We start from the raw sequence: 25,841 nt of genomic DNA on the forward strand, positions 1-25,841 counted from the left end.
TCACCAAGAAACCGACAATTTAATGTCACAAATAATAATATACATCCTAAAAACAATCTGTACAAAATATCCTGTGTCCACGTTGTCACCCTCCCCACAGTGGGCGTGTCCACACCCTACGGACCCTCCCCAGAGTGGGCGTGTCCACACCCTACGGACCCTCCCCAGAGTGGGCGTGTCCACACCCTACGGACCCTCCCCAGAGTGGGCGTGTCCACACCCTACGGACCCCCCCAAGTGGGCGTGTCCACACTACCACACCTCCAGAACGGGCGTGTCCACATTGTCACCCTCCCCACAGTGGGCGTGTCCACACTACTGAACCTCCCAGGTGGGTGTGTCCACACCCTACGGACCCTCCCCAGAGTGGGCGTGTCCACACCCTACGGACCCTCCCCAGAGTGGGCGTGTCCACACCCTACAGACCCCCCAAGTGGGCGTGTCCACACCCTACGGACCCCCCAAGTGGGCGTGTCCACACCCTACGGACCCCCCAAGTGGGCGTGTCCACACCCTACGGACCCCCCAAGTGGGCGTGTCCACACCCTACGGACCCCCCAAGTGGGCGTGTCCACACTACCACACCTCCAGAACGGGCATGTCCACATTGTCACCCTCCCCAGAGTGGGCACGTCCACACCCCACTGACCCTCCCCAGAGTGGGCACGTCCACACCCCACTGACCCTCCCCAGAGTAGGCACGTCCACACCCCACTGACCCTCCCCAGAGTAGGCGTGTCCATGTCCTAATCATCTTCAGATTGGGCAGCTTCTGGGTCAGACATGTTCTCCATCACTGCGGGGTCCTCCTCTTCCTCCTCCTCATCTGAACTGGTGACGCAGCCCGTCTGGAAGAGACTGACGAGTTCCCGGAATCGCTGAGCCACCTGAGGGAGGAAGAAGATTTACGGTCACCTTCAGACCAGGAAGATGTCGGGTGTTTGACTTACCGTGAAATGTTTTTCCTTGGCGCCCAATAGGAGACACCGGATATAATCCAGGTACATTGGGTCATGCTGCCACCGCTGGAGATTGGACACAAATCTGTACAGACGACCCCAACATAATCCCTCCCACTCCCAGCATGCAATAGTAAGAGTGGACCATGAGAACAGAGAAGACGTCCACCAAGAAAAAAATCCTTCGTTCTTTATTGCACGTTAAGAAGGACACACACGGTGTGATGGGCGTGGCGTCAGACCCCAGCCCTTCCCACCAAACTCGTGACCAAAGGACTAGCCAATCTGAAACTGTGCTGTCATGTGCGCAACAATGCCACGCCCAGCTGCACCCAGCACAATGATTTTCCAGCTAATGGACCACAAATCGATGTACCCGCAGCCTGGGAGCGATTGTTACTGGGTCAGGTTAATTACGCAATTAACCCTTCACACTGCCACCACCTCCTATTGTACAGAGAAAGAGGAAAGTCGGCAATAACACTAGGATGGTTAGATAATCGTCTGTATAACACGGTCACCACAGGCAGAGATATACTGAAGTTTAAAACACACAGTAGCGCTCTTCAGCGACAGTTCTTAGTTTACATTAAAGAGCTTTAGAAACAGTTCAACACTTTTCAGAAAATAGGATTTATTACTAAAAAGGTCAAAAGGGCGCAATAAAAATATTTACAGAAAAGATGTAGCCAATATATACGGTTGTGTTGAAAATACTAGCCGTCAGACATCACTAACCGGATCAATCGCTGTTTTTGGTGGAAATGATATCTCTACATGGCAAATAATTTCCTAGCCGGTGTAGTAGAGTCATAGAAATCCAACAGACCCGACCGTCATGACATGCATGCTGCTGATTCTGTGTCATTGAATCACTCATTGAAAGGGGCGTGTTCAGAATAATAGCCGTGTGGAGTTCTATTAGTGACGTCATTTATTCTTTGATAAACAGGTGGCAATGATTGCCCTTATTTAAGGAAGGAAGGCAGCAAATGTTGGACATGCTGGTTACAGTGCATTTCTCTCTGAAATTCTGAGGAAAATGGGTCGTTCCAGACATTGTTCAGAAGAACAGCGTACCTTGATTAAAAAGTTGATTGGAGAGAGGAAAACATATAAAGAAGTGCAGAAAATGATCGGCTGCTCAGCTAAAATGATGGCAAATGCTTTAAAATGGCAACCAAAACCTGAAAGACGTGGAAGAAAGCGAAAAACTACCATTGGAATGGATAGAAGAATAGCCAAAATGGCGCAGACTCAGCCAACAATCAGCTCCAGGAAGATGAAAGAAGGTGTGACGTTCCCTGTGAGGACTCAGCCAACAATCAGCTCCAGGAAGATGAAAGAAGGTGTGACGTTCCCTGTGAGGACTCAGCCAACAATCAGCTCCAGGAAGATGAAAGAAGGTGTGACGTTCCCTGTGAGGACTCAGCCAACAATCAGCTCCAGGAAGATGAAAGAAGGTGTGACGTTCCCTGTGAGGACTGTTACAATTAGAAGACGCCGATGTGAAGCCAAGCTATCTGCAAGAAGTCCCCGCAAAGTCCCACTGTTGGGAAAAAGACGTGTGCTGAAGAGGTTACAATCTGCCAAAGAGCACATTGACCGGCCTAAAGAGAAATGGCCCAACATTTTGTGGGCTGATGGAAGTAAGATTGTTCTTTTTGGGTCTAGTGGGCGGAGACAGTTTGTCAGACGGCCCCCAAACAGTGAATTCAAGCCACAGTACACTGTGAAGACCGTGAAGCATGGTGGTGCAAGCATCATGATATGGGGATGTTCCTCATACTATGGTGTTGGGCCTATTTATCGCATACCAGGGATCATGGATCAGTTTGAATCCATCAGAATACTTGAAGAGGTCATGCTGCCTTATGCTGAAGAGGAAATGCCCTTGAAATGGGGGTTCCAACAAGACAACGACCCCAAACACACCAGTAAACGTGCAACATCTTGGTTCCAGACCAACAAGATGGACGTTATGGAGTGGCCAGCCCAATCCCCGGATCTTCATCCAATAGAAAACTTGTGGGGTGACATCAAAAATGCCGTTTCTGAGGCCAAACCAAGAAATAGAGAAGAAGTGTGGAATGTGGTCCAATCATCCTGGGCTGGAATACCTGATCACAGGGGCCAGAAGTTGGGGGACTCCATGCAACACAGATGTACAGCAGTTCTCAGAAACAGTGCGACTACAACCAAATATTCATGAAGTCATTCAAAGGAAAGCAAAATCTTCAAACATTTCTCAGTTTATATAGTGAATGTTGGAGTTTGTAAAGAAGAATACAAACACGGCCATTTTATTGAACCGTCTAATATTCACTTTTCTTCCATTTTTTTAGAGGAACAACACAAATTTGATGTATTTTCCTTCATGTTGTGATTTGGAATAGAATGTGTCGTGTTCCCAATGCATTTGTGTGGATGGAAATAAAAGGATTAGAAGGATTTGCAGCTTTAGTCACTTTTATCATCACACGGATATTATTTTGAACACAACTGTATATAAATACAAAGAGCGATAACACAGCAGAGAGGTAACAGAAGGAAGTTTAGGGAGGTAAATACTTGCCGTCAGCCTTGGGTTAGGCAGATTCGAGTGCCCTGAACAGAAGGGTGCCGATTCTCCCAAAGTTGGTTCCGATGTTAAACGGGAGAATCTCCTCATCTTGCCTCTCTCAGGCCTGACACTCCCAGCAGGGGGTGTCTCTGAAGCCAAGGGCCAATCGCCTCATTTGGGGAGGGGTTTTAGGCGGAGACCCAAGCTAGAACCAAAATCCCTCCCAGTTTATACCAGGGTCAATAACCATTCCTAGGTACATGTAGCATCCTATCCACTAGCAGGATATTATGCAGAATCATCTGCTGAACGTCCAGACATGACATATGACATATCTGCCTGTGACGGGTAAGGAGATATCGCTTTCTGCTCTCAGGTAGACGTAATCTAGGGGTGTAAGGTATCAGGTGACTCGTATTAAACTGACCTCTCCGAATGTATGCTTGGTTTTATTGTACCTTCTTCCTGCCGGGCGTTATGAAATTGTATGACAAAGTGGTTTCATGTGGGATGTAGGTTTTACTGCCACTCTGGAATGCTTTCATGTCCAGTGACTGACGGGTTTATAGCTTTACGATCAGCTCAGAGCAAGAGTCTAACAGACACCCTGGAATCAGCTAATTGGGTTTACAACCAGGATGTGTATCCAGCTGTGCCCGATGCACTCCTGAACTCAGCCACACCAGACCACATGCCATACAACAAAAAGTGAGGGGGGGGGGGGGGGACTGATTTGGAGTGAGAATATCACAAGATGGAGGATCTTTAGCAACATGGTTGTCCACGTCCATATCTGTGCGCATGATTGCTACACACGAGATGAAGAATTCTGGGACATCAGGACATAAGCAGTCCTACTGAGGGTGTGGGCAACACAGCTAACCTGCCCAACAGATTCACAGAGGGGGCCCTACAGAACATTACAACTGAAGCCGCCATTACCCGACACCTGAATGTCCACCTGGTAGACCTCAATGAAGAGCAGACCAGGCAGCAGCCTCACGTCTCCAGAAAACAGACCCTGGAAGCTGAAAAGCCCAGGAAGTTCTGACTGAGGTGGTGGAGCAGAAGAACCTGCCCTGTGAGGTCATGTGACTGAATAACGAGTTGTCAGATCCAGACGGTTGTCTTGTAGGAACCTTCAGAAATGACAATCGAGGAGATGAACTCTACCAGCCAGTGGAAAGAATTTCCTCAGGATAATTAGGAACCAGACAGAGATGGTAGAACAAGGTCCTGGTTAAGGTGACAAGAAGAGGTCTTGGGCCTCCAAACAGCCTCATCTTTGTGTAGCACAAGACAGGGTTCTTTATGTGTTACGGCGATGGGAAGGCAACCTTGTGAGTAATGGTGGACATGGTGGACAGAGAGTGATATTGGGTTCAAAGGAATTTTGCAATTTCCAATTTTTGGGGGAAATCTTGATTTCTGAAGAAATACAGAACCAGGCCGAGATCCCCGAGTCACCAGGACATACAGGAATGATGATGTTAGTGACACTCGGTAAGAAGGCCTTCACCTGGGAGGGAGACAGTTTCTGAAGAAGTCGCTACAGCCAATGTTTGACCTTTTTTGGTACCAAACATGAAGTGTTCCAGATTGGAGAAGAGGATTCAACCCATGGAGAACTTCATAGGGAGAAATGTCCATATATCCCACCAAGACAAATCTGCTTTTCAGGCACAATGGTAGACTTTGTGAAAAGAGGATTTCCCAGCTTTTTGGAGCATAGGGATAACCAGATTCGACAGGCCCCTGATCCTCAGGATTCTGGCCTTCAACAGCCAGGCCGCTACAACCAGCGACTAAGAAGCAGGGTGGTAAATCAGTCCTTGGGAAAGAAGATCCCAACATTCTCGGAGGTCCCAGGGAGAGTCTGTCAGTAGTCTGACGAGGACAGAATGCCACGTTCTTCTAGGTCAGTCTGGTGCAACAAGAGTCACCATCTTGAACCTGCAGAGCACACGTGGAAGGAGTTTCAGAGAGGAAAGGTGGATATCAGACTGAATGGCCTTCAGAGTGGATTCTCTGGTGACTCTGAAATCCAGAGGATCCTTAAACCTGGAGACAAACCTGATGTTGATCTTGTGGAACCAGGAAGCCAGGAGGTCCCACATGTTTCTGAGTTCTTCAGACACCTCAGGAGTGAAGAGGCCATTCTCTGGAATCCAGCCATTGGCAACTAAGGAAGTCCGCCATTCAATTTTCAACATCTGGGCAAAGCAGGCAAGACTGGAACGGTACATTTTCCCAAACCAGAGTCAGATTTGCTTCTCCTTCAGCCGCAAGACTTCCAGTTCCTCCCTGGTGGTTGGTGTAACCCATTGCCGTGGTGTTGTCTGATGGAATCCTGGTCAGATGACCTCCCAGGCGAAAGGTCCAGCACTGAAAAAAAACCGAACTGCTCTGAGAAGATTAATGAAAATCTTCATCTAATGAACCCTTCTATCAAGAGGGTATCTAGGAACCTGGCAGGCTGGCATCCATCATGAAAACTATCCAGACCATTGAGAGGAAAGATTTTCCCAATTCCAGTGCTGAACTTCTGACCCACCATGCCAGGGTGGTCTGTTGTACAGGATAAACCAGAGGCTGCGCCCTCGTCCCACACCGCTGGAATGTTGAGTTGCCACGGTGGAGTTGGGCATATGGAAATGCTTTGAAGGAGAGCACCATTAGACCCAAGACCTTCATGTAAAAGTGGATGGTTAGCTGGCTTCTAGACTGTCGAATCCAAACATGAAAGTAGAGCGTCTGGAGTTCTTCCAGGGGAGGGAAAACCTTGGACAGGGCTGGATCTAGGATCGAGCCCAGATGAGATGGTTCTCCGACTAGATATTTAGGATCCACCCAGATCTCTGTTGGGTCTGCACAGTCCATTGGCTGAGAGTCAATGGTTCCCTAGAACCTTTGTAAAGACCCAAGGTGCAGAGGACAGGCCAAATGGAGGAGGCAACAAATTGGTAAGTTAGCAGGATCAATGCAATATGCAGGCAGCGGGAGGAAGACAAACAAGTAGACAATTCCTGATGGCCACAGAGGTCATGTGGTCTCCTGGATGGAACGAAGCTGTGTCTGACCTGGTGAATTCCATGCAGACATTTTCCACACAGAGGAAGCTGTGGAGAGCGTTTGGAACCAACATGGAGCTATGGAATTAAAGCTTTCTTCTGGGGAAGAAAAACGGACTAGAATGAGACCCAGATATTCCAGGTGATGCGTCCGTTCCAACACCGATTTCTATAAGTGGAGGACGAACCTTTGTGAAGTCTAGATCAGTCTTTTCCAACCGGGGTGCCTTCTGCATTCTCTAGGGGTGCCTTGGCAAAATGCCTAAAAACTGCCCCAAATTGCCAATAAGCCAGCAAGAGGACCAAGACTGTCTTTTTGTTGCACAAACAGCAGGTTTTTTTTTTTTTTTTTATTGTGCAGCACTACAACCTTGAGCACTGTGAGGGCCACCTGCCGGCATCCTAGCAACCGATGATGTAACTGGTTGATAAGGAAGACATTAGGCACCTGCATCCTTGATTGGGCCTCTCCCGCCCCCTCCATCAGCACTGGGGTCACGTCAGTGAGGGAGAAGAGGAACACTGGAATACCAGTCAGTACCAGCGTGCCGAGGTGAATTCGCTTTGTAGTCAGGTCGAACGTTGGGGGTCCTACAGGTGGGGATTTGGCTGCGTTAGTTCCGTACACGTCAGATTGGGGTGCCTCAAGATAGTGTGGAATGCTCTAGGGTGCCGTGACTGAGAAAAGGTTGGGAGACTTTGGTCTAGATGGTCGGGGCTATGTTGTCTCAACTCTCCCTCAACAGAAGGTCCTCCAGATATCCCACAATGGGAATGTCCTAGGGGCCCAGCAAGGACAGCACAGGGGCCCACCCTCTGGCAAACACTCGAGGTGCAGAAGCTGGCGGAATGGAGGACCACAAACTAGAAGCACTGGAGACCCCAGGAAAGGAACGAGTGATGTGCTGGAAGATGGGGAGATACACGTATGTATCCTTGATGTCCACAGAGGTCAGGAAGTCTCCCTATGAGGGGATGTGACAGATCCGGTGGATTCCATACGGAATTTCTGAACCCAAATGAAGACCTAAGATAGAGCGGATGCCCCCATTTGGTTTGGGAACATTTTGGAGTAGATCCCCTAAAACCATCCTACGATGAGTACTGAGGTGATGAGCCCCGTCTCTAGTGATCTGCTAACCTGTGCCGGGTTGGAAGACATGTATGAGGAGGAGGCAGAGTGGATGAGGATGAGGCAGAGTGGATGAGGATAACAGACCGGTAGTCATGGTCCACATCTGATGGCACGGAGTGGCCGGTGTCTCACCTCAGAAGGACTCTTGTTGCCGAGTTGCTCCGAGATGGCGGTGAACGTCTGTTCATGCGCTCCTCGCTCCTGGCACATGGTGAGGATGACCCGATCAGCTTCCCTGCAGAGACACGAGGACATCAGGGGAACGGGGACATCAGGGGAACGGGGACATCAGGGGAACGGGGACATCAGGGGAACGGGGACATCAGGGGAACGGGGACATCAGGGGAACGGGGACATCAGGGAACGGGGACAATGACCGGAGCCAATCACTATGGTTACGTAATGCAGGACCACACAGCAACCAGATTTCAGCCAGAACAGCCGCGGCTGGTTGCTATGGGTTACTGCAGCTCACCTAAAAAGGACACATCACTGTCAGCCAATCAGAAAGCCACTTCTGTGATGGTCACCTGATGCAGCGTCTGACACCCACCTGGTCCACACAATGACCTTCTCTCCGCTGGAGCTGAGGCGGATATTCTTGGCGCACACTGTGAGCGTCTGCTCCTCCCGATCGGCGGGCTGGAGGGCGGAGTTCTCAGCGGGGAGGTTGGGCTCACAGAGAGAGGCGGTTGGTGTGTGGCAGCGAGTGGCGCCCTCTGCTGGAGTCCCGGGGTTTTCCACACTATTTGGGGTGCAGGGGTCGGAATGGGACCGCGGGGAGCACTCGCTTTCTTTTTCAGTCAATGCTGGAGCCGAATCCTTGGAGGCGTGAGGTCTCCGTGCTCCTCGCAGGGTGGAGCGCCCATTCTCCTTCGGCTGAGTCCTGGGTTTGCTGGGGTTTTCGGTGATGCCACGCCCATGCAGGGTGGAGCGGGATCTGTGGGCGGTCCCAGCGCTCGTCCTCTCCTCTGCGGAGCTCTTCAGCAGAGACCTGCCGTCACCTGGACCAAAACAGATGGCGTAAGGGGAAAGGGCGGAGCACCAGGTATCGGGGGAGGGGGCGGAGCACCAGGTATCGGGGGAGGGGGCGGAGCACCAGGTATCGGGGGTGGGGAGAACGATGACTTCGCTTACCCGCCGAGTTCTGACGAAACGCGTCTGCCGGCCTCTGGGCGCGGTTCTCGCAGGCCTGAGCACAGGACGACAGACGTCACACATGGACAGACCGACAGACACAGACCCCCACAATGCATCACAATCACCCACCTTACTGCTACAGTGACTGCACAACCGCCTCTTACAACGCTTCAGCCTCTGCTCCGCTCCTCCGTCATGGCAGGAACACGGACAATCCTTCCCGCCTTCCGGCCAATCCACATCCTGCAATGACACTACCCCAAATCAGTCCGGGGGACCCCAGATATCAAACGGAAGGGGACCTCCCCTCACAGACATTGGGCTGGATAGTGAGTGACCCCAAGCCCTTCCCCCACCACCCCCTTCCCCAGGGGGCGCAGATATCTGAATTATAGACTGAACCCAAACCACCCCCCTCCCCCCCCCTGAGGGACCCCGATGTCAGGGTTACAGCAATCAGACCCCACAGAGCTCTCATGGTGCCCCCACCTTGTCCTGGATGGCCTCCTTCCTCCTCTTGTTCCTCTGTGTTGGAGGCGCTTTGTTTGGCTCCTCCTCCTCGTCCACTTCCGGTAACGTCACTTCTTCAAACCCATCGAACTACAGAAAACACCTTGCGTTAGAAACCTTCCAGACTCCTCCCACTAGGATCGCAGACCCCTCCCACTATTATCCGTCACCTTCTTCCTCCCACTAGGGTCACAGACCCCCTCCCTCTAGGATCACAGACCCCTCCCTCTATTATCCCGTCACCTTCTTCCTTCCACTAGGGTCACAGACCCCTCCCTCTAGGATCACAGACCCCTCCCACTAGGATCCCGTCACATTCTTCCTCCCACTAGGATCACAGACCCCTCCCACTATTATCCCATCACCTTCCTCCTCCCACTAGGATCACAGACCCCTCCCACTATTATCCTGTCACATTCTTCCTCCCACTAGGATCCCGTCACATTCTTCCTCCCACTAGGATCACAGACCCCTCCCACTAGGATCCCGTCACATTCTTCCTCCCACTAGGATCACAGACCCCTCCCACTAGGATCACAGACCCCTCCCACTATTATCCCATCACCTTCCTCCTCCCACTAGGATCACAGACCCCTCCCACTATTATCCCATCACCTTCCTCCTCCCACTAGGATCACAGACCCCTCCCACTATTATCCCATCGCCTTCTTACTCCCACTACGATCACAGACCCCTCCCACTATTATCCCGTCACATTCTTCCTCCCACTAGGATCACAGACCCCTCCCACTAGGATCCCGTCACATTCTTCCTCCCACTAGGATCACAGACCCCTCCCACTAGGATCCCATCACATTCTTCCTCCCACTAGGATCACAGACCCCTCCCACTAGGATCCCATCACCTTCCTCCTCCCACTAGGATCACAGACCCCTCCCACTATTATCCCATCACATTCTTCCTCCCACTAGGATCACAGACCCCTCCCACTAGGATCCCGTCACATTCTTCCCCCACTAGGATCACAGACCCCTCCCACTATTATCCCATCACCTTCCTCCTCCCACTAGGATCACAGACCCCTCCCACTATTATCCCATCACCTTCCTCCTCCCACTAGGATCACAGACCCCTCCCACTATTATCCCATCGCCTTCTTACTCCCACTAGGGTCACAGACCCCCTCCCTCTAGGATCCCGTCACATTCTTCCTCCCACTAGGATCACAGACCCCTCCCACTAGGATCACAGACCCCTCCCACTATTATCCTGTCCCTTTCTTCCTCCCACTAGGATCACAGACCCCACCCACTAGGATCACAGACCCCTCCCACTATTATCCCATCACCTTCTTACTCCCACTAGGGTCACAGACCCCCTCCCTCTAGGATCCCGTCATTCTTCCTCCCACTAGGATCACAGACCCCTCCCACTAGGATCACAGACCCCTCCCACTATTATCCTGTCACTTTCTTCCTCCCACGAAGATCACAGACCCCACCCACTAGGATCACAGACCCCACCCACTATCATCCAGTCACCTCCCTCCTCCCACTATATAGTCACCCAGATGAGGCTCCACCTACTTTGTATTCCTTTTCCTCCGTCCAGTTCATCACCTCGAAGTCCTCCATGCGGCTGGCTGGAGGTCGGAGCTGATCGAAGAAAAGTGAAAACTCCTCCTGCAGGTGATGGTGACCCTTCAGTAGCTGCCACATCTGCGCCTTCAGCTGGAGGATGACAGGAGAGAGGTGATGGGGGGGGGGGGGGGGTGAGAGATGACCGGGGGGGGGGCACACAGGGGTGTCCCGGGGGCAGCACTGACCTTGGCGATCTCCTGCAGGGGGCACTCCGCACAGCTCTGCAGGACTCGGATGATCTTCTGGTGGTGGGCGGGGTTCTCCTTGAAGCAAATCTCCAATTGGCGGAGGAAACGACGACTCTTCTCGAACGCCTGCTGCTCCTCAAACTGCAAACAACACGGAGCCGCCCGTCACCCCAACATGTCCTCATCCTACCACAGGACCCCAATACCTGTACGGGGGTACGCTGGGCACACATTTTTGGGGGACAATATGGCGGTACACTGGGGACATCTCGGGGGCACGCCCTGTGGGGGACATCTCGGGGGCACGCCCTGTGGGGGACATCATGGGGGCACGCCCTGTGGGGGACATCATGGGGGCACGCCCTGTGGGGGACATCATGGGGGCACGCCCTGTGGGGGACATCATGGGGGCACGCCCTGTGGGGGACATCTCGGGGGCACGCCCTGTGGGGGACATCTCGGGGGCACGCCCTGTGGGGGACATCTCGGGGGCACGCCCTGTGGGGGACATCTCGGGGGCACGCCCTGTGGGGGACATCTCGGGGGCACGCCCTGTGGGGGACATCTCGGGGGCACGCCCTGTGGGGGACATCTCGGGGGCACGCCCTGTGGGGACATCTCGGGGGCACGCCCTGTGGGGACATCTCGGGGGCACGCCCTGTGGGGACATCTCGGGGGCACGCCCTGTGGGGGACATCTCGGGGGCACGCCCTGTGGGGGACATCTCGGGGGCACGCCCTGTGGGGGACATCTCGGGGGCACGCCCTGTGGGGGACATCTCGGGGGCACGCCCTGTGGGGACATCTCGGGGGCACGCCCTGTGGGGACATCTCGGGGGCACGCCCTGTGGGGACATCTCGGGGGCACGCCCTGTGGGGACATCTCGGGGGCACGCCCTGTGGGGGACATCTCGGGGGCACGCCCTGTGGGGACATCTCGGGGGCACGCCCTGTGGGGACATCTCGGGGGCACGCCCTGTGGGGACATCTCGGGGGCACGCCCTGTGGGGACATCATGGGGGCACGCCCTGTGGGGACATTTCGGGGGCACGCCCTGTGGGGACATCTCGGGGGCACGCCCTGTGGGGGACATCTCGGGGGCACGCCCTGTGGGGGACATCTCGGGGGCACGCCCTGTGGGGGACATCTCGGGGGCACGCCCTGTGGGGGACATCTCGGGGGCACGCCCTGTGGGGGACATCTCGGGGGCACGCCCTGTGGGGACACGCCCTGTGGGGACATCATGGGGGTACGCCCTGTGGGGACATCTCGGGGGCACGCCCTGTGGGGACATCTCGGAGGCACGCCCTGTGGGGACATTTCGGGGGCACGCCCCGTGGGGACATCACGGGGGCACAACGCAGGCCATGTGAGCTCACCAGGCCGCACTCCAGCGCTTGTTCCGGGAGCAGAAAGGCGGCGAAGTCTTTGAGGAGCTGAGGCCAGTCCTGGAGGAGGTGCTGGAGACCCTCATAGAGATGCACGGCCGTCCTCTTGTCGCTGCTCGTCTCAAACTCATAGATGATGTTCAGGAACTGTTCGTATGTCCCCGGGACCGCCTGCAGAGCCTCCCGCACCTGAGGGGACACAACCCGTCACCCAACACCGTACACATGGGGGTCTCACTGTCCACAACTTATCGGGGGTCTCCTTGGGGGCTTATAACCAAAGTATGGGGCACATTAGAGGGGTCTCCACACACTCAGGGGTCTTGTATGGGGGTCTCACTAGTTATGGGTCCTCTCACAATCGGGGTCTTGTATGGGGGTCTCACTAGACGTGGGTCCTCTCACAATCGGGGTCTTGTATGGGGGTCTCACTAGACGTGGGTCCTCTCACAATCGGGGTCTTGTATGGGGGTCTCACTAGACGTGGGTCCTCTCACAATCGGGGTCTTGTATGGGGGTCTCACTAGACGTGGGTCCTCTCACAATCGGGGTCTTGTATGGGGGTCTCACTAGACGTGGGTCCTCTCACAATCGGGGTCTTGTATGGGGGTCTCACTAGACGTGGGTCCTCTCACAATCGGGGTCTTGTATGGGGGTCTCACTAGACGTGGGTCCTCTCACAATCGGGGTCTTGTATGGGGGTCTCACTAGCCGTGGGTCCTCTCACAATCTGGGTCTTGTATGGGGGTCTCACTAGACGTGGGTCCTCTCACAATCGGGGTCTTGTATGGGGGTCTCACTAGTTATGGGTCCTCTCACAATCAGGGTCTTGTATGGGGGTCTCACTAGTTATGGGTTCTCTCACAATCAGGGTCTTGTATGGGGGTCTCACTAGACGTGGGTCCTCTCACAATCGGGGTCTTGTATGGGGGTCTCACTAGACGTGGGTCCTCTCACAATCGGGGTCTTGTATGGGGGTCTCACTAGACGTGGGTCCTCTCACAATCGGGGTCTTGTATGGGGGTCACACTAGACGTGGGTCCTCTCACAATCGGGGTCTTGTATGGGGGTCTCACTAGTTATGGGTCCTCTCACAATCAGGGTCTTGTATGGGGGTCTCACTAGACGTGGGTCCTCTCACAATCAGGGTCTTGTATGGGGGTCTCACTAGTTATGGGTCCTCTCACAATCGGGGTCTTGTATGGGGTCTCACTAGACGTGGGTCCTCTCACAATCGGGGTCTTGTATGGGGGTCTCACTAGCCGTGGGTCCTCTCACAATCTGGGTCTTGTATGGGGGTCTCACTAGACGTGGGTCCTCTCACAATCGGGGTCTTGTATGGGGGTCTCACTAGCCGTGGGTCCTCTCACAATCGGGGTCTTGTATGGGGTCTCACTAGACGTGGGTCCTCTCACAATCGGGGTCTCACTAGTTATGGGTCCTCTCACAATGGGGGTCTCACCCTGTTGAGGTAGGAGCGGGCGTACGCCATGTCCTTCTGCTCTCTCAGAGGGTCTTTTAGGAGGATCTTCTCATCATACAGGAGGAGCAGTTTGGAGGCGTCCTTGCTGGCCCGAGTGCGCCCTCTTCTGTTGCGGACACGATGGGAGCCGGGGCCCTTGGAGCCGGTACGTCTCCTCTCTCCTGGAAAACATGGTGGCATTATAGCTCCTCCCCAGTAAGAACCTGTCCAATCCACATTCACCTCCCCCAATCTCTGACACTGTATAGAACTCACCAGCAGGGGTGGTATTGGTCTCCACAGGGGCCGGAGACGGGACCCGAAGGTGAGAGGCGTCCAGCTTCCCCCCCTCCTCCTCTCCAGCCTCATCTGTCATCTCCTCTGCTTTGTGTAATGTCACCTCCGCAGCATCCTCCTCTTCCTCCTCCTCCGTGTTCTCCTCCTGCGAGTTCTCCTCCGAGTCTGCCTCCTGGCTCAGCCGCCTCTCCGAGGCCAACCACGTCAGCTTCTCCATCGTCTCCTGAGGAGAGGGAGCCGCCATGACTACCCGAGGACCCGTACACCCCCCCCCACCTGTACACCCCCCCCCCCCGCCTGTACATCCCCCCGCGAGTACACCCCCCCACCATTACCACCTGAGGACCTGTACACCCCCCCGCCTGTACACCCCCCCCCCCCGCCATTACTACCAGAGGACCCGTACACCCCCCCGCCATTACTACCCGAGGACCCGTACACCCCCCCGCCTGTACACCCCCCCGCCTGTACACCCCCCCGCCATTACTACCAGAGGACCCGTACACCCCCCCACCTGTACACCCCCCCCACCTGTACACCCCCCCACCATTACCACCTGAGGACCTGTACACCCCCCCGCCTGTACATCCCCCCGCGAGTACACCCCCCCACACCTGTACACCCCCCCGCCTGTTTACCCCCCCGCCATTACGACCAGAGGACCCGTACACCCCCCCACCTGTACACCCCCCCGCCTGTTTACCCCCCCGCCATTACTACCAGAGGACCCGTACACCCCCCCCACCTGTACACCCCCCCCCGCCTGTACATCCCCCCGCCTGTTTACCCCTCCGCCATTACTACCAGAGGACCCGTACACCCCCCCACCTGTACACCCCCCCGCCTGTTTACCCCCCCGCCATTACTACCAGAGGACCCGTACACCCCCCCCACCTGTACACCCCCCCCCGCCTGTACATCCCCCCGCCTGTTTACCCCTCCGCCATTACTACCAGAGGACCCGTACACCCCCCCCACCTGTACATCCCCCCGCGAGTACACCCCCCCACCATTACCACCTGAGGACCTGTACACCCCCCCGCCATTACCACCTGAGGACCTGTACACCCCCCCGCCATTACCACCTGAGGACCTGTACACCCCCCCGCCTGTACACCCCCCGCCATTACCACCTGAGGACCTGTACACCCCCCCGCCATTACCACCTGTACACCCCCCCGCCATTACTACCCGAGGACCCGTACACCCCCCCCCCCACCTGTACACCCCTCCACCATTACCACCTAAGGACCTGTACACCCCCCGCCAATACCACCTGAGGACCTGTACACCCCCCCCCCCCCGCCAGTACACCCCCCCGCCATTACCACCTGAGGACCTGTACACCCCCCGCCAGTACACCCCCCCCGCAATTACCATCTGAGGACCAGTACACCCCCCCCATGCGCACCCTGCCACTACACCACATCGCACCCCCCCCCCCCAGTACCCCACACTGTGTGTGTAACAAACCCAAGAATATATGAGTTTCACTTTCTGAATTGACGCACCGGGGACACCCATCCTAGGACTGGACCCCGCACTGGGGCCGCCCCCCCATGACCCGGCACCAGACACTCCTAACCCTATAACCCTGCACCAGGGACACCCCCCCCCCTATGACCCGGCACCTAACACCTCCCCCCTTCCTATAACCCTGCACCAGGGACACCTCCCCCCTTCCTATGACCCGGCACCCGACACCTCCCCCCTTCCTATGACCCGGCACCCGACACCTCCCCCCTTCCTATGACCCGGCACCCGACACCTCCCCCCTTCCTATGACCCGGCACCCGACACCTCCCCCCTTCCTATGACCCGGCACCCGACACCTCCCCCCTTCCTATGACCCGCCCCCCGACACCTCCCCCCTTCCTATGACCCGCCCCCCGACACCTCCCCCCTTCCTATGACCCGCCCCCCGACACCTCCTCCCTTCCTATGACCCGCCCCCAGACACCGCCCCCCTTCCTATGACCCGGCACCGGACACCTCCCCCCCTTTCTATGACCCGGCACCGGACACCGCCCCCCCTCTATGACCCGGCACCGGACACCTCCTCCCCTTCCTATGACCCGGCACCGGACACCGCCCCCCTACCTATGACCCGGCACCGGACACCGCCACCCCCTCCTATGACCCGGCACCGGACACCGCCCCCCCTCCTATGACCCGGCACCGGACACCGCCCCCCCTCCTATGACCCGGCACCGGACACCGCCCCCCCTCCTATGACCCGGCACCGGACACCGCCCCCCCTCCTATGACCCGGCACCGGACACCGCCCCCCCTCCTATGACCCGGCACCGGACACCGCCCCCCCTCCTATGACCCGGCACCGGACACCGCCCCCCCTCCTATGACCCGGCACCGGACACCTCCCCCCCTCCTATGACCCGGCACCGGACACCGCCCCCCTCCTATGACCCGGCACCTGACACCTCCCCCCTTCCTATGACCCGCCCCCGGACACCGCCCCCCCTTCCTATGACCCGCCCCCGGACACCGCCCCCCTTCCTATGACCCGGCATCAGTCTCACCTGCAGCTCAGGGACGGACAGGACGGACTCCTCAGACGCAGAGGACATCTCATCCTCATCCTGGGTCAGGTCATCGAAGTCCTCCTCCTCCTCTTCCTCAGCAGGGTCCTTGTCATTGGTCAGGTCCTGTCCAGCTGGAGGACTGGAGGCTTCTGGGGGAGCAGCGGAGGGACTGCTCAGGTCCCCATCAGTGGAGGGTGATGTGTTCTTTGGGGAGTCTGTGGCCCCTCCTCCACTCTCCTGTTTTTGGGGCTCATTGCCATCCTCTGGCTCCTCCTCCTCCTGTTTTGGGGGCGTCTCCTCCTGAGAAAGCTCTGAATTCTGCCCCTCCCAAGGGGGAGGATGCCCCCCACCTGCAGCACACATCTGCCCAGGACAAGGTGCGCCCCCCCCACAACTGGGACTACCCTGCACATCCACCGGCTTGTCATCGTTGTCAGTCACATGACCTGTGAGGTCATCAGAGGAGCGCTCCGATTCTTTAGGAGGAGGTTTGTCCTCTGATGGTGATTGGTCTCCTGCACCGTCTGAGCCCCCGCCATCTGGGCTCCCCTCCCCCGCACACTCCGGGCTGCCCTCGTCCATGTGTACCGTTCCATCGTCCTCTTCCTCCTTTATCTCCGGTCTGGGCGTGCTGCACCCTCCCCCCAGGTCAGTCCCCATAGGCACCGTCTTCTGGATCTGGTGGTAGGGGGGCGGGATCAGAGCCTGGCTGAGAGGCACATGGGCGGGGTTCAGGAGGACGGCACTGACTGGTTGAAGGACTCTGCATGGTGGCCCCAGACTTACCAGCTTCAAGGCTCCATTGGGCACCGCGAAGAGGACGGGAGCCGAGTGCACCAGAGGGGCCCCCCTGACGCCAGCCGTACGGGGAACCGTCTTGATCCTGGGAATCCCGCCCAGCAGGGACTTCCTGATTCGTGGGTTGGACGTAGCGGGCATTATCACCCTGGTCTGAGGGACGGGGATGGCCGAGGGGGCGGTACACATCGTCCTCCTATTACAAATCTCGGGCCCCTTACGGCCCAGCGGCACCCCGACCGGCTGGAGATTAACAATTCCCTGTACGGGGACGGCGGGCTGCATGAGGGGCGGCACCTGGCTAATGATCCTGATGGGGACAGTCTGGGGGGCCACGGGTTTAGCCGGCAGTTTTGGGGTGCAGGTGGTGCTGGCAGGAGGACGAATCAGGAGCGGCTTCAGGACAGACCTCTTCTGGCGCCACAATCTACGATAGAAACGTCTGGGAAGAGGCTTGAGTGTCATGGCCACGGCGGGGGGGAGGAGCAGAGGGTACCCCGAGTCTCCGGATTTTGTGTTCGTCATGTAGGCCTCAATGCTGCTCAGACTGGCCTATGAGAAGAGGAGGATGAAGATGACTGGATGAGCTACAACCAACCACAGACGTGGCAGTGCCTGGAAACACATCATCTTACACATAGAATACTGCCCCTCCCCCCACCCCATCAACATGCAATTCAACCAGATTTCAGGAAATCCCTCCAGACCCGGTGATGTCATCACTGCCATCCTACTGGTCTTTATGTTGTAGTAGGGTGGAGATTGGTGGGAGGGACCGGCGGGCACACTTTGCCTGGAGTACTATGTGAAAGAACACAACCCCATCATCCCTTTAGACATGCATGCCTGGAGTACTATGTGAAAGAACACAACCCCGGCATCCCTTTAGACATGCATGCCCCTCTCCTGCTATATCACAGTCTATTAGAGTGATTGGCAGATTGCACCATCAGATGCTCATCTAAAGCAATGTCCGGGATGTGTTCTTCCATGTAACTCCATGATGGGTGTCAGCCATGAAGATCACACGTGATGAAGAGCAGCCATGAAGATCACACGTGATGAAGAGCAGAACCGACTGATGGCAGAGAAAGCCAACTGCTGTAAGAGGCGGGCCCAGGATAGTACAGGAGGGGAGGGCCTGCACCACTCCTGTCCATGACTGACCCCGTATGATGATGTCATGATGGATAGCTCTGGATACGCACCAATCAGAGAGCCTCCAACCCGCCCTGATGATGTGAAGACCCCGGAAATCTCCCACACAGGTGCAGACCAATCAGAGAGCCTCCAACCCGCCCTGATGTGAAGACCCCGGAAATCTCCCACACAGGTGCAGACCAATCAGAGAGCCTCCAACCCGCCCTGATGATGTGAAGACCCCGGAAATCTCCCACAGAAGTACAGACCAATCAGAGAGCCTCCAACCCACCCTGATGTGAAGACCCCGGAAATCTCCCACACAAGTACAGACCAATCAGAGAGCCTCCAACCCGCCATGGTGATGTGAAGACCCCGGAAATCTCCCACACAGGTGCAGACCAATCAGAGAGCCTCCAACCCGCCCTGGTGATGTGAAGACCCCGGAAATCTCCCACACAGGTGCAGATCAATCAGAGAGCCTCCAACCCGCCCTGATGTAAGGAGGACCTCAGCAATGTCCCATATACGGACCAATCAGAGAACCCCCCCCCCCCCTCCTGAAAGACCCCAGAAATCTCCCCCACACAGCACACGGCATGACAATACCTTTATCCAGAAGGGCAGTCTGTGTTTCTCCCTCTCCACTGGGGGGCGCACATCCTGAGGGGGGATATCCTCACAGCATCTGCTCAGTGGGGGAACCATCTTGGTCTTCTTGTAATACTGCCAGGAGGAGGAAGAACACAGCGGTCAGGAAGAGCGAGGAGGAAGAGCGAGCGAGGAAGAACACAGCGAGGAGGAAGAGCGAGCGAGGAAGAAAACAGTGAGGAAGAGCGAGCGAGCGAGAAGGAACACAGCAGTCAGGAAGAGCGAGGAAGAGCGAGCGAGAAGGAACACAGCGATCAGGAAGAGCGAGGAGGAAGAACGAGAAGGAACACAGCGGTCAGGAAGAGCGAGCGAGCGAGAAGGAACACAGCAGTCAGGAAGAGCGAGGAGGAAGAACGAGAAGGAACACAGCGGTCAGGAAGAGCGAGCGAGCAAGAAAGAACACAGCGGTCAGGAAGAGCGAGCGAGTGAGAAGGAACACAGCAGTCAGGAAGAGCGAGGAGGAAGAACACGGCGGTCAGGAAAAGTGAGCGAGGAGGAAGGGAGCTCCGCAGAGGTGAGATGATGGAAGGCCACTGGGCAATGCAGACCCTTCCTCCCCAGATTTATAATCCTGCTCCATTGTCTCTGCACTCGACATCGCCATCCATAGACTCCCCCCACCAGTGTGTCCCCCATCTCCATAGACTCCCCCCACCAGTGCCCCCCCATAGACTCCCCCCACCAGTGCCCCTCCCCCCACCTTGATGACGTTGTCCGGGGACTTCTTCATGGTCAGGTTCTTGATGCGCACGGTCAGTTGTTGAGCCGTTTTGGCCGTTAGCAGATATTTGCTCCCCCCACCAGTGCCCCCCCCCTCCCCCCACCAGTGCCCCCCCTCCCCCCACCAGTGCCCCTCCCCCCACCTTGATGACGTTGTCCGGGGACTTCTTCATGGTCAGGTTCTTGATGCGCACGGTCAGTTGTTGAGCCGTTTTGGCCGTTAGCAGATATTTGCTCCCCCCACCAGTGCCCCCCCCTCCCCCCCATAGACTCCCCCCACCAGTGCCCCCTCTCCCCCCACCGGTGCCCCTCCCCCCACCTTGATGACGTTGTCCGGGGACTTCTTCATGGTCAGGTTCTTGATGCGCACGGTCAGTTGTTGAGCCGTTTTGGCCGTTAGCAGATATTTGCTGATCAGCTGTTTGGAGAGTTCGGTTCCTTCGAAGTGCTTCAGGCCGAGAGCCAGCAATCTGCCAGGAGAGGACAAGGACATGAACCCGCCTGTGCCATGGGGGGGGGGGGGGGTACCTGTGACGGGCCCAACCACAACAGGGACTTACCCGTCCTCAGCCTTGGTGAAGAAGACCCTGTCCCTGGGGCCCCGGGCCCTCATGGAGCACAGAGGCAGCAGCTCAGGATACATGAAGACAGGCCGCGTAGCCATAACCCAGGCCATGTGTTTGGCTAAATCCGACACGTCTCCTCCTGCAGGGAGAGAATCACATGATGGAGGAGACCGAACTATACATACAGTCCTGGCCAGGAATCCCCCCACCTCCCCCTTATGGTGTGAGAATGTTCCTCAGGGGTTGGGCTTGGCCCCCTAGTTCCAGTGAAGGGACGACATTTGGACAATTTCATTCCCCCAACTTTGTGGGAGGAGTTTGGGGATGGCCCCTTCCTGGTCCAACATGACTGCCCCCCCAGTGCACAAAGCAAGGTCCATAAAGACATGGAGGAGCCAGTTTGGGGTGGAGGAACTTGACTGTCCTGCACAGAGTCCTGACCTCAACCCCATAGAACACCTTTGGGATGAATTAGGGCGGAGACTGCGAGCCAGGCCCCCTCCCCCGACATCAGTGCCTCCTCCCCCGACATCAGTGCCTCCTCCCCCGACATCAGTGCCTCCTCCCCCGACATCAGTGCCTCCTCCCCCGACATCAGTGCCTCCTCCCCCGACATCAGTGCCTGACCTGACAAATGTGCTTCTGGAAGAATGGTCCAACCTTCCCATAGACACCCTCCTAAACCTTGTGGACGGCCTTCCCAGAAGAGGCAAAGGGCGGGGCCAACTCAATATTGAACCCTACGGACTAAGACTGGGGGGCCATTAAAGGTCATGTGTGTGGAAAGGGCGGGGCCAACTCAATATTGAACCCTACGGACTAAGACTGGGGGGCCATTAAAGGTCATGTGCGTGGAAAGGGCGGGGCCAACTCAATATTGAACCTACGGACTAAGACTGGGGGGCCATTAAAGGTCATGTGTGTGGAAAGGGTGGGGCCAACTCAATATTGAACCCTACGGACTAAGACTGGGGGGCCATTAAAGGTCATGTGAGAGGAAAGGGTGGGGCCAACTCAATATTGAACCCTACGGACTAAGACTGGGGGGCCATTAAAGGTCATGTGAGAGGAAAGGGCGGGGCCAACTCAATATTGAACCCTACGGACTAAGACAGGGGGGCATTACAGGTCATGTGTGTGGAAAGGGCGGGGCCAACTCAATATTGAACCCTACGGACTAAGACTGGGGGGCATTAAAGGTCATGTGTGTGGAAAGGGCGGGGCCAACTCAATATTGAACCCTACGGACTAAGACTGGGGGACCATTACAGGTCATGTGTGTGCAAAGGGCGGGGCCAACTCAATATTGAACCCTACGGACTAAGACTGGGGGGGCCATTAAAGGTCGTGTGTGGGGAAAGGGCGGGGCCAACTCAATATTGAACCCTACGGGCTAAGACTGGGGGCCATTAAAGGTCATGTGTGTGCAAAGGGCGGGGCCAACTCAATATTGAACCCTACGGGCTAAGACTGGGGGCATTAAAGGTCATGTGTGGGGGAAGGTTGGAGACCCAATACTTGGGGCAATATAGTATATAAAATCAGAGAGCACATGACTGGGGGAGGGGACCACCAATTCACAAACGTCACCACCCATAGACAAGCCCAGCTGAAGGACCCATTGGAGGGGGAGGAGGTCATCCATTGGAGGGAGAGGGGGTGGAGGTCATCCATTGGAGGGAGAGGGGGTGGAGGTCATCCATTGGAGGGAGAGGGGGTGGAGGTCATCCATTGGAGGGAGAGGGGGAGGAGGTCATCCATTGGAGGGAGAGGGGGAGGAGGTCATCCATTGGAGGGAGAGGGGGAGGAGGTCATCCATTGGAGGGAGAGGGGGAGGAGGTCATCCATTGGAGGGAGAGGGGGAGGAGGTCATCCATTGGAGGGAGAGGGGGAGGAGGTCACCCATTGGAGGGAGAGGGGGTGGAGGTCACCCATTGGAGGGAGAGGGGGTGGAGGTCACCCATTGGAGGGAGAGGGGGTGGAGGTCACCCATTGGAGGGAGAGGGGGGTGGAGGTCATCCATTGGAGGGAGAGGGGGTGGAGGTCATCCATTGGAGGGAGAGGGGGAGGAGGTCACCCATTGGTCCTCGCTGAGTGATAGGAGGATCAGGTAATAGGCTGTCTGATAGCGGAGAGATATTTCCCTCCCCCACCCACCACACAAAGTCCTAGTCACCCGGTGGGAACAGCAGGAGCTCCACCATTACCCACCCAGGTATGTACGTGGTGAGGTCTGCCAATAACGATCACTTACCGTTCTTTCTGGCTGGTTTGGGGGGTTCGGGGTCCTCTGGAACTTGGCCATCTACAATGGGATCAGCTGTAGCGCCTCCTGCAGGTTGCACGGGTGGAATGCACTCTGGAATCCAGGCTGATGGGACAGAGAGGAGCTCTCCGCAAAGCTGGACAATTCCACCTGAGGGGGGCGGAAAGAGAACAACGCTGATACACCCATTGCAGAGATTACCGCCCCCCACATACAATACAGGAAGACGCGGAGGCCCGCCCCTTACCAGGAACATCTGCGCAGTCTCGGCTTCGTCGCTCAGCTCGGGGTTCCGGAAGGTCAGGAGATGGAGCTGTGTCAGGAGCTGGACGTGCTGCCAGACATAGGAGGGGTCAGTGGGCCGGACATACCGGGACAAGGCGGGGTGGGGGGAGGGGACAGGTTGGGGCGGGGGGCGGGCTCACCTGTTGCATCTGCTGCTGCAGCCGCCTCCTCTGCACTGCATCCAGTGCCAGGACTGGGGGGCTTTGGGTGCCGGAGGCGGGCCTGTGTGTGTCGGGGTCCCTCACTGCACATTTGTCATCATCAGACTTCACTATGGATTTCCTCATTCGCAGATACTCCAGCTGGGCCCTCACCGTGCGGTGCTGCTCCGTCAGGAGGTTAGCCAGGGGCTCCTCGAACCTGCAGAATGGGGGAGGGGTGAGACCGGGGGGGATACCAGGCATAAAGGAGTAGCAACGCAGAGGGCGGGAGGGGGCAGGGGATGGGAGGGGGCAGGGACGCAGAGGGCGGGAGGGGGCAGGGGACGCAGAGGGCGGGAGGGGGCAGGGGACGCAGAGGGGACGCAGAGGGCGGAGGGGCAGGGGACGCAGAGGGCGGGAGGGGGCAGGGGACGCAGAGGGCGGGAGGGGGCAGGGGACGCAGAGGGCGGGAGGGGGCAGGGGACGCAGGGGGCGGGAGGGGGCAGGGGACGCAGAGGGCAGGGGACGCAGAGGGTGGGAGGGGGCTGGGGATATCAAAGTAGAGGGTGGGGGGCCGCTGAGGGTGGCAGGGGCCCACACGGGGTGTCCTTGGGGACCACAGACTGGAGCAGTGGCAACATCTTTAAAGCAACCAAATCCCCATTGTGAACATCTGTAGGGGCTGAGTGGGGCCCCCAATCAGCACAACTCAGGTGAGGGGGGGCCGGCCAGCACCCCGAGTTCTTCTACCTCCCATCCCAAACAGGTGCAGCGGGGTCTGTAGCTGTCCTGCCCCATAGTCAGGAGGCGGGGTCACCAGGCCGAGGTAGGGGGCGGATCTTACCTGATGGCTTGTGGGGTGTTGAAATCTGGGAGGGGCTCAGAATTGCTGTCCTCATCATCCGGCCCCTCGTCTTCCAACTGCGAGAGCCCCATCTCAATCCTGGAACTGGAGGACAAACCGTGAGACGGAGAGGAGCCCCGAGACCCCCCGACCCGGAGAAGAGCCCCGAGACCCCCCCCCCGACCCGGAGAAGAGCCCGAGACCCCCCCCCGGAGAAGAGCCCCGAGACCCCCCCCCGACCCGGAGAAGAGCCCCGAGATCCCCCGACCCAGAGAAGAGCCCCGAGCCCCGAGACCCCCCGAGACCCGGAGAAGAGCCCCGAGACCCCCCGAGACCCGGAGAAGAGCCCCGGGACCCCCCGAGACCCGGAGAAGAGCCCCGAGACCCCCCGAGACCCGGAGAAAAGCCCCGGGACCCCCCGAGACCCGGAGAAGAGCCCCGAGACCCCCCCCGACCCGGAAAAGAGCCCGAGACCCCCCCCCCGACCCGGAGAAGAGCCCCGAGACCCCCTCCCAACCCGGAGAAGAGCCCCGAGACCCCCCCCCGACCCGGAGAAGAGCCCCGAGACCCCCCCCCGACCCGGAGAAGAGCCCCGAGACCCCCCCCCGACCCGGAGAAGAGCCCCGAGACCCCCCCCCCGACCCGGAGAAGAGCCCCGAGACCCCCCCCCGACCCGGAGAAGAGCCCGAGACCCCCCCCCCGACCCGGAGAAGAGCCCCGAGACCCCCCCCCCCCGACCCGGAGAAGAGCCCCGAGACCCCCCCCGACCCGGAGAAGAGCCCCGAGACCCCCCCCCGACCCGGAAAAGAGCCCCGAGACCCCCCCCCCGACCCGGAGAAGAGCCCCGAGACCCCCTCCCGACCCAGAGAAGAGCCCCGGAGCCCCGAGACACCCCGAGACCCGGAGAAGAGCCCCGGGCCCCCCCTGAAGAGCCCCGGGACCCCCCGAGACCCGGAGAAGAGCCCCGGAACCCCCGAGACCCGGAAAAGAGCCCCGAGACCCGGAGAAGAGCCCCCGGGACCCCCCGAGACCCGGAGAAGAGCCCCGGGACCCCCCCGAGACCCGGAGAAGAGCCCCGAGACCCCCCCCCGACCCGGAGAAGAGCCCCGAGACCCCCCCCCGACCCGGAGAAGAGCCCCGAGACCCCCCCCGACCCGGAGAAGAGCCCCGAGACCCCCCCCCGACCCGGAGAAGAGCCCCGAGACCCCCCCCCCGACCCGGAGAAGAGCCCCGAGACCCCCCCCCGACCCGGAAAAGAGTCCCGAGACCCCCCGAGTCCCGTAGCACACTCACCGTCTCAAAGAGTTCCTCCATCAACTCATTCACTTCCTTCTCTGGAAATAACAAAGAAAAAGTCATCACATAAAATATCACCCCCCCCATCAGATATATTACCCCCCCATTAGATATATCACCCCCCCCCCATCAGATATATCACCCCCCCCCCCCCCCAACACTGATCAGCCATTCCCCCCCTTATCAGACATATCCCGCACCCCCATCATACATATTCCGCACCAGATTATCTACCCCCCCATTAGACATATCCCGCACCCCCCCCCACCTCCACCCTCT

General features: G+C 57.6%; 1 protein-coding gene across 1 annotated transcript; it reads right to left on the reverse strand.

The window, feature by feature from the left end:
- GON4L (gon-4 like) lies at nucleotides 1-24,358 on the reverse strand. The gene is given in 20 exon segments (XM_089667391.1): nucleotides 1-887; nucleotides 7,861-7,963; nucleotides 8,282-8,732; nucleotides 8,866-8,920; nucleotides 8,998-9,111; nucleotides 9,358-9,468; nucleotides 10,926-11,069; nucleotides 11,165-11,308; nucleotides 12,546-12,743; nucleotides 14,017-14,198; nucleotides 14,293-14,536; nucleotides 16,854-18,206; nucleotides 19,404-19,520; nucleotides 20,485-20,635; nucleotides 20,726-20,870; nucleotides 22,986-23,042; nucleotides 23,045-23,147; nucleotides 23,245-23,331; nucleotides 23,423-23,642; nucleotides 24,267-24,358. Coding segments are annotated over 20 exon segments (4,212 nt in total). The 3' UTR covers nucleotides 1-746.
- Nucleotides 24,359-25,841: the final 1,483 nt, after the last annotated feature.

The sequence above is a fragment of the Staurois parvus genome, unplaced genomic scaffold (assembly GCF_062004578.1).
Source record: "Staurois parvus isolate SC_StPar_1 unplaced genomic scaffold, SC_StPar_1.0 ptg003238l, whole genome shotgun sequence".
In the NCBI taxonomy this organism is placed as follows: domain Eukaryota; kingdom Metazoa; phylum Chordata; class Amphibia; order Anura; family Ranidae; genus Staurois; species Staurois parvus.